Source organism: Rhinopithecus roxellana, chromosome 18 (genome assembly GCF_007565055.1).
Source record: "Rhinopithecus roxellana isolate Shanxi Qingling chromosome 18, ASM756505v1, whole genome shotgun sequence".
In the NCBI taxonomy this organism is placed as follows: Eukaryota; Metazoa; Chordata; class Mammalia; order Primates; family Cercopithecidae; genus Rhinopithecus; species Rhinopithecus roxellana.
In genome coordinates this window covers 83,743,154-83,752,806 of record NC_044566.1, presented here as the reverse complement: position 1 = coordinate 83,752,806, position 9,653 = coordinate 83,743,154, and the positions used below count along the sequence as shown (strand labels likewise).

The following is a 9,653-nucleotide window of genomic DNA, read 5'->3' as shown; positions in this document are numbered from 1 at the left end:
ACACCAAAAGGAAAAAGCCTGGTTCAATTAAGTTTTCCAGTATTAGAAAGCTATTCAAATATCCAATGTATTCCTAATGCCCTAAGGTATAGGCAAAAATTGTACTATGATTACTGTTACTACTAATGATAACAAAAACAACAATCCTGTAAATGGTAAATATTTACATAGAGGTCACAATGAGCCAGGTACTATTCCAGGCCCAAAACATAACTTTTAATCTTCATGACAACCCCATGTTACACATGAGAAAGGGGAGGCACAGAGAAAGGTTAAGTAATTGCTCAGTTCACACAGCTAATAAGTGATATTGCTGGGATTCAACCCCTGAGAGTGGTTCAAGTCACTGCTCATAAATGTTACTCATAATGCTTCTTCTACAAAAAACTGTAAGAAAAGATAGCAGTGGGTCTTTTGAGGAATAAAATCTATGGTAAGCATTTCCAAATAGTTTTCACTAAGTAACTAGTAACATGAATGTTTCAGGACCAAAGCTTATTTAAACTCTTAAATTCTCCCCTAAGTTAATAAAGACTATTCAATTTGCTATTTGAGAAAAATTACTCCCAATGGTAAGGTATTTCAATGCCATCCTGCTGCTACTGAGAGAAAAGTTACCTTTGTAGATCCTGTTCAAAGAAAGCCCATGCTTTGATCCTGAATATCCCATGAAGTAAAAGGTTATGCTTAATCTATATTTTATAGATCTAAAAGTCAAATTAGTTTCTGAGATAAACAAGCAAGAGTGTAAGGATAAGCATATTCTTTAGCATTCATTTGATTCCTAGTTTAGAGGATACTATGTGCTGAGTTAAAGACAATTACATTAGTGTAATACGTAGCAGTTTTTTCCTGTATTATTCTGCAAGCATAAACAAGTTATACACATGCTAATTTACATTCTATATAAAAAGCCAATTTTAAATCCAATTTATAAGGCAATAAATATATAAAGATTCTAGGACACAGCAATAAAGTTATATCATAAAGTAGAGTTAATTCAAGACAACAATAATGAAAGCATGACAAATTTAAGCATTCCACCAACTGCACAAAGGTGTTTCAGGTAACATCTGTTCAGAAGCAATTGCTACAAGATAGACTAGATGAGATGCAAGGTTTCACCATGTAATAAATGTATGTCAGTTTGCTTGCTTCATAATTAAAGACATGAGTCTTTGAAAAAAGCAATTAAGCCTTGCTCTAAATCTGAGAATCATCTCTATCCCTACCCCTACCCCCTTTTACACTCAAAGAAAAGACCCAGAGTGGTCCAGGAGTATTAAATACCATATGTTATCTACTTTCAGCAACTAAATATATCCCCCAAAAAGCCACTTAACATATATGGTTTCTTTTGATAAATCATTTATTTAAAAAAAAAAAAACGGGGTTTTTCTGTTTTATTAAGAAGCATAGAAAGGAAAGAAAGGCTGGTATAATTGAGAGCAATTTCTTAGAGGAGCAGCCTGAATAAAATGATTTTACCTCCTTCTGAAGGTTACAATGTCTGGTGTACGTTAGGTAGAATTCTGACATGAATAAAATGTAGGTGCCTAAAGCTTTCAACTAAAAACAGTATCTAAATTCTTGACGGTTTAACCCTAGGACAACTGAGAGCATCACTTAAGCTGAGAATTCAATGAAGGAACAAGTTCAAAAAACCAAAAAGAGCATTCAGAAATCACCTCTATCTTTTCCCAGCTTTATAGAAACTATAAATATCATAGAGTAGATAAAACATGAACGGAGGTTTTGGTTGTTACTCCAGTTACGGTTTATTTGGCTTTTGTAATTTGGTTATCTTCTGCCCTCCCAAATTACAAACCCTCTGAAATAAAGTGAAAGGAGAGATTTAAATGAATCTGATGGTCCTCCTTGTAACTATACCTAGCTTCGTTTCCTATGGCAGGTGTTAACACTTTAGCACAAATTGGCAGCTTAAAACAACAGAAATTCATTCTCTCGAGAGGCCAGAAGTCCCAAATCAGTTTCACTGCACCAAAATGAAGGTGGGCTGCTCTCCTTCTAGAAGTTCTAGGGGAGTAGCATTCCTTGACTCTTCCAGTTTCAGATGGCTGCATTACCAATCTCTGCCTCTGCAGTCACAACACCTTCTCCTCTTCTGTGGTCAAATAACAATATATGTGTTTGCATTTAGGGGCCACTGTGATAATCCAGAATAATCTCCTCATTTTAAAATCCTTAATCATCTGTGTAAAGTCCTTTAAAAAAGAAAACAGGAGAAAAGGCATACAGAGGTATTATGTGCCAATGTGGCAAGTGTGGAGTCATACAAAGTATGAAACTCAAAGAAGGGCCAGATGGCTAAAGCTTAAATACCCTCTTCATAGGGAAGAGGGAAGTAGGGGATCTAAGGCAATTTACAGGATGAGTAAATAATCTTTAGGGGGGATGAATGGGCCCAAAGAAGAGACAACAGTCTGAGACAAAGTTTGTCTGGGCTCGGTGTGGTGTCAACTCTAGTCTTCCTTCCTTCAGGATGCATCTATTTGAGTTGAGATGTCTGAGAAAGGGATTCACAACAGTTGAGTATCTTCTGGAGGATACAACCTTTAGGTAGATAGGGGAACTTCAGAGAAGACCCTTTCTTGCATTTCCGGCTCCCCAGGTTCTCTCGATTTGAAGTCCAGAGTGGCATATTTGGGGGTATAATTTTCTGAGCCCTAACAATGCTTTCTTTCTCATATTAGTATCATAAGCTCCAAACAGAAGTTGCTTGAATAAGTGCATTTTCTTTTTCTACCAGTACAAGATGTCTGCTGGCAGGTAAGTTCCTAGGTTAACCTAATCTATAGTGGCTCAGAGACCCAAATCCTTCCTATATATTTTTTGTGTGTGTGTGTTGTTTTGTTTTGTTTTGAGACAGTCATCTCACTCTGTCACCCAGGCTGGAGTGCAGTGGCGCAATCTCGTCTTACTGCAACATTTGCCTCCCAGATTCAAGCAATTCTCCTGCCTCGGCCTCCCGAATAGGTGGGATTATAGGCGCCCACCACCATGCCTGACTAATTTTGGTATTTTTAGTAGAGATGGGGTTTCACTATGTTGGCCAGGCTGGCATCGAATTCCTGGCCTCAAGTGATCCACCTGCCTTGGCCTCCCAAAGTGCTGGGATTACAGGCATGTGCCACCATACCCAGTCCCTTCCTATATTCTTGCTCTGCCATATGTAGCACAGCACATATGTCCTCAGCTAACTATCCTCATGACCAGAAGAAGACAATGGCAAAATAAGCATCACGTCCTGACTACGGCCAAAGGCAAAAAAAATGGGCTATTGCTTCTTGTTAGCCTTTTTCTTTTAGGTGTTGTATTTTTCAATGCTAGAATTTCCACTGTGGTCTTTTTAAAGTTTCTGTTTCTCTGCTGAGTTTTCCTATCTTTTCATTCATTGTGAGCATATTTCATTTATATTCTTAAATATGGTTATACAACTGCTTTAAAATCCTTATCTATTAATGTTTACAACTGAGTTATCTTGAGGTTGGTCTCCACTGATTCCTTTTTCTTGTTTGTGTGGATCACATTTTCCTGTTTTTTCCTAATGTCAAGTACCTTTGCACTGTATCCTGAACATTGTGAATGTATGGTGTTGGGACTCTGAATTCCTTCTATTCTTCTGAGAAGTATTGCTTTTTGTGTTTGTTTTAGCAGGCAGTTAACTTGGCTGAACTCTCAAACTGCACATACTGTCCCATCTGCTGGATGGGACCTGAAATCTTAGTTCAGATATGTTAGCCCTACCTGTGCTGCTTGGAGTCTGTCCCACACATATGGGGTTCAGAAATTTGAGGAGTCTACACACAGAATCTGGGGCTACCCATTTGTGGCTCTTCTCCTTTCCAGGACTTCCTCCTCATTTATCAGCTATATGGTCACCAGAACTCTGCCCTCTGTTTTTTTATGCCAGTACAACTGTGGGCTTATATTCTAGTTTTAACCACCCATCATGACCCTGATTAGGGGCTTCCCTTATGCAAAAAGCTGCAAAAAATGACAAACTTATCCAGTGCTAGTCCGTTCTTCAAGTATTGACTCCAATAGCCATGTCTTTTGATCACTCTCCAGTGTTTTAATAGTTGCTTTTTATAATTTTGTCATGTGAGAGGTCTGTGGTCCAATGAGAGCCACTCAGCCAATACTGGATGCAAAATTTTTGCTAGTCCCTTTTTACAGAGCAAAGACGTCTTTCTCAGAATTCCCCAGCAGATTTCTCCTTTAGCTTACTGCTTAGAATTGTTTTCATCTGCTCTTTGTTAATCCCCTTTGTTCTGGGGCCTGCATGCCTTGAAGGATTTGGCTGCCACACACTGGCTGGTATACATTAATGAGTTGGGTTACAGTTTATTCATTAAGCTTGTGAGCTAAGTTCATGTGTATCCACCTCAGACATAGATTCAATCTCCATGTGCTGACCCTATCACTGTCCAAGGCACCAGATGTCCAGATGTGTGGAACTTTGGGGCTGCCTCCTGGTGGAGTTCAACAGGCCCAGGACAGTGATGAAGGCAGGCGCAGTGGCTCACGCCCCTAATCCCAGCACTTTGGGAGGCTGAAGCAGGTGGATCACTTGAGGTCGGGAGTTCAAGACCAGCCTGGCCAACATGGTGAAGCCCCTTCTCTACTAAAAACACAAAACTAGCCGGGCATGGTGACGCATGCCTGTAATCCTAGTTACTAGAAGGCTGAGGCAGGAGAATCGCTTGAATCCAGGAGGTGGAGGTTGCAATGAGCCAAGATTGTGCCACTGCACTCCCGTCTGGGCGAGACTCCATCTCAAAAAAAAAAAGGAATGTATACTCTGAAGCCAGCATGCCTAGGTTCAAATCTCAGCCTCATGAACTGGCAGCTGTGTGATTTTAGGCAGCTTAATCTCTGTATACCTTGGTTTCCTCCTATGGCAAACAAGGTTAATAATACTACCTACCTCACAAGGTTCTTCTAAGAATTAAAGGAGTTTTTAATTATAACATACCTAGAACAGTGCTTGGCTCACTCAGAAAAGTTAACTGGTAAATATACAGAAATTAAAGGACAAGATGAAAAATCTCAAAACCTGCCGGGCGCGGTGGCTCACACCTGTAGTCCCAGCACTTTGGGAGGCCAAGGCCGGCGGATCACGAAGTCAGGAGATCGAGACCATCCTGGCTAACACGGTGAAACCCCGTCTCTACTAAACATACAAAAAAAAAAAATTAGCCGGGCGTGGTAGCGGGCGCCTGTAGTCCCAGCTACTCGGGAGGCTACTCGAGAGGCTGAGGCAGGAGAATGGCGTGAACCGGCGAGGCGGAGCTTGCAGCGAGCCAAGATCGCTCCACTGCACTCCAACCTAGGGAACAGAGCGAGACTCCGTCTCAAAAAAAAAAAAAAGAAAAAGAAAAAGAAAAAGAAAAATCTCAAAACCAAAACTGAAAGTACTACAATGACATAATCAATCAATAATTACCAATCTATTCGATGGAAACGATTAGATGATTTAAACTGAAGTCTGTAAGAACTTTTAGAGGACTCTCTTAATTAAAACCAATTCCTTCATCAACTTGGACCACCAATTTACAGGCTCCCTTTGACTGGACTGACCTACATCCTGGAGATGGACACTTCTCCTAGAAGCCACATGTCCTGCTCTGCCACCACTACCTGTGTGTTGCTAAGAGCAATGAGAAACAGGTATTACTGAAAGGCTTTCCACAATCTATAGGACAACTGTTCTGTTCTACAAAGAATATAGGCCTCGGGTCCAGGTATTAAGAGGGTGGCCTAGGGCAGGTTCCAAGTTTAATTCCTATGGAATTTTATCTGCTTTCACAAAGTCTCTACCCAGATACTTGCCCTGTCCTCTCAGCCTCCTCCATCTCTCTTCTATGCCCCAGTAGCTATCCCTACCATCTCAATGCTCACGGCTTAAGATATTTTCAAATGAGACCATGTTGGTTAATTCACAAGCAGCCCAAAGTCAATCGATTCATGGCACAGCCAAAGTATCATACAATTACAATAGACTAATTTCTACTATTTATACTTATCTATGGGAACAGATATCTATGCTACAAACTCTTTTACCCAACTCGCAAGTGACGTGAAGCCCGCAACTATACATTTAGTAGAAAACAGGAATTTGTTTGCCTACTTTATCAGGACTCAAAGTAAGATTTCAGCGAGTACCAGAGCTCCTGCTTTCTTACACTAAGACAGAAGGGAGTGACCAGTTTACCACTCCATTCCACTACTTGCTTGCTGCTTTGCAGAAGTGTGCAAAACACTAGCCACCTAAATTATTCCTATCCATCATATCACCAACCTATATTACTTGTTCCAATCAAAAGTAGCTGTCCCAGGATCGGATAATGACTGGGTGACCTGAAAAGATTTATGATAACGTCAATTCATCCAATCAAGAAAAAGCCAAGAACTGACATGAGATCTGCAAGAACAGTGACTGACTTGACACCTGCAAGTACAATTACTTTCTGAGGCATTGCTGGGACTTTTGATGGTCTCAAAGATCCCTCTCCATCCAAAAAACAAGAGTTCCTGGTATGCAATCCAGAGCAGTGAAAGGTAGGCAAACTGGGAAGAGCTGCTCAGGAAGCAGCCTTGAGACTGGGATACTGAGCTTTAGGACAGGAACAGAGTAGAGTTGTGCCTGGAACTTCTGTCCATCTTAAGATTTCCAGTTCAACAGGAAGGTGGTCCAAAATCAGTAGCATGCCCAGGCTCCTGGCAGACAAACTCAAACTCTCTCCAAAGAAAAGCATCTCTGGAATCTTAAGGGTGAAGATAAAGCAATGAGCTTACAAAGATAAAGAAGCACACTAAAGAGAGCAAGGCATCATGAATTTGAGTCAATGTAGACTGCCCAGATTGCAAATAGCAGAACTGTCAAATAAAGAAGAAGAACAACCAAATAGGAAATGTCTAAAGAAATAAATGAATAAGAAACAAAAGACTATCAAGAATGCCCAGGCAGATTTGAAAAATAAGCAAATGGAACTTATTAAAATAAAAAATAATTGCTAAAATCAAATATTCAGAAAAGCAGCAGATTAGACATAGCTGATAACAAAATTAATGAACTGGAAGATACAACTAAAGAAGTTACCATATAAGCAAAAATCTAAATTAGCTTCAAAGAAGAGTCCAAATTACTTCTGAATTAATTGGAAGTCATGATTCAAATCAGACTCCCGCCCCAAAACACAGTGTTTTAGATGTGTTTTTTACCTTTACAGCTTAAGAGTGCCATCTTTTAGATGTCATTTCATCTTTATGAGAACCCTTTTAACAAATGGCATGCTGAGATGGTCAATGTGACATACATAAGAATGAAAAACAGCACAGAGACTGGAAACCAAATGATCAAATCCTTCAATGAAACTTAACATAAATATTAATTTAGATCCTGTTTTCATGACCTCCTTGCTGGGAATGAGTCACAGAAAATAACACTTTGTATTCTGGACCACAGAAGTTAAAACAAAATAAAATATGATTATTAACCCAGAGAGTAGACTATAAAAGGAAGAAAAGTCATTGCCTTAGAGGATTCTTCTCACATGAGGCAAAAATCTTTCATTGGGAAGTTAACTCTGTCCTATTCATTCTTCAGATCTGTCAAGATAATGATCAAGTTCATATCTGATCCTTCTGCAAAATGTCACTATTCCTATGACCATTTTGATACTTAATTTGGCATAACTAATCTATGCTGTTCCTCATTTTCAGTATTCTGATATACCTCATGTATCAGAATATGGGCTCTCAGTCTTATTCAACTATTATTTTTAACTAAATGTTATAGTTAGCAACTGGTTCACAAACCATTATTCCCTTAATTTGCGAATCATGAATTAAATTTCTCACAATTTTTACTTGCCCAAATAAGACAAATACTGTACTATCACACACACACACACACATAGTTTTTCCATATTCCTAAGGAAAATGGTGGAGTGGTAAATGTGAAATTTCAATTCTGTTGGACTCATCCCAAATCTATCAATCCTCTATGTGATTTATTTACACACACATACCCCAAAATAATCATCACTGCCTATACTTTCACTAATTGACACCAACGAAAAGACAAGGTGCTAATCATGACACTTTCCTTAAGTGTTAAAGACAAGCAAAACAGAATAGCAAGTTTCAAATATTTAGAATTCTTTCCAAGCTAAGCAAAACATTCTTTAGCAGTGACCACATCACCCGCCAAGTTTTAAAACGAGCTGTTTCAACTTGGAAAATTATACTCACCTTAAAAGTTCTTATACGTAATTAAAAGTTCTTATTAGATTAAAATAATAAGCAGAAAAAAAAATGCTGTGACCTAAAAGTTCACTTTGATACATCTTATACCTTCTTACACTAGGGAAGAAGGGAGAAGTTCGACTTAAAAAATGCATTGTCCACCTAGATGACGTCAATGCATATATACATTTGAACTGCTTTTCACATCAGCCCTAAGAAATTTGGGGGCAACACAAAGATCTGGGCATTTGTCACAGGATCCAGCTGCAACTAGACCCGGTCGTTGTCAATCTATGATGATTGGCACCTCGGGATCTCTAGAATAAAATTTGGTCCCCAAATTCTTGTGGGCCCACTGTCGGCAGTCAGCCCTACGGCGGGGCGGGAGCGGCCCCACCCTAGCTCCAGGCGATACTTACAAATTTGGGGCGCTTCTCCCCAGGCTCCTCGGGGCCACCGGGCGGCGGAGGGTGTTGGGGGCCCTTCCTGCGCGGCATCTTGCTTTCCCGGCAGCCGCGGAGTGAGGCTGAGGAAGGGTAGGGAGTCCCAGTGGCTGAGCCTTGGGTAGGGTGGTGCAGCCGCGGCCGGTGCCGTTCCATCTTTCCCCGAAGCTCCGGGGACCGGAAAGAAGGTGGCCACTCAGCAAGCTGCAGCGGGGAGCTGAGGGATCGGCAACGGGTTTGTCTCCCGGGGTCCGCCACCCAGTCAGCAAAGCCTAGCCCAACCGCTGAAGTCGGGGCCGCAGCCAACACAACTGAAAACTCCCGCCACCCGTGTTGGCCCGGACTGGCCAATCCCGCGCCGCCGAATCAATGACACGCTGAGGTACCGCCCCTTCCGGGCCTCGCGAAACATGATTGGCCATGCCGCCTGTCAATGCCGCCGCTCAACCCTTCTGGCGGTCCAGGCCGCTCACCTTAAGGGCATAGAGTGGCGTCAGATTTGGAGAAGGGCCGGGGACCATGGAGGAAGTCATCGGCCTGGATTTCTTTGGATTTGGAAATAGGGTTCCAGCAGAACTGGAAGGCGGGCGAGACAGACCCTGCGCCACCATTTGAGCAGCGCTGGAATATAAAACCATCTGCTAGCCCTCTCCTTGCACGTCTGGGGCTGGAAAAAGTAGTTCTGGGACTGGGTACGGTGCTGGAAGGGGTACTAGGCAGGACAAAACGACGGGGCCCACGACGCTCCAAAAGGAAGCCTTCTGTACATATTTCCTGCCTAAGTGCTCGCTCTGAGGTGGCAGAGGGGTCCACCCAAAATCAGAGCTAGGCTAGGCTGAGCCCTTCGGGAGCTCACAGTCTCATCTGGTTCTCAAACCCTAACACAATTAACCAAGGAATGTAAATGTCTATAGCAGTTGTTTTAGAAGTTCCTTG

At 41.5% G+C, this 9,653-nt stretch overlaps 1 protein-coding gene across 2 annotated transcripts in view; it reads right to left on the bottom strand.

Moving 5' to 3' along the window:
• Positions 1-9,053, bottom strand: part of DIAPH3 (diaphanous related formin 3) — a 517,788-nt gene extending 508,735 nt beyond the window's left edge. The window contains exon 1 of one of the 2 annotated variants that reach the window (XM_030922410.1): positions 8,694-9,053. In XM_030922410.1, coding sequence (XP_030778270.1) covers positions 8,694-8,873 — 180 coding nt within the window. In that variant the 5' untranslated portion in view covers positions 8,874-9,053. The remainder of the gene's footprint in view (positions 1-8,693) is intronic. The other variant, XM_030922411.1, reaches the window with a different exon arrangement.
• Positions 9,054-9,653: the final 600 nt, after the last annotated feature.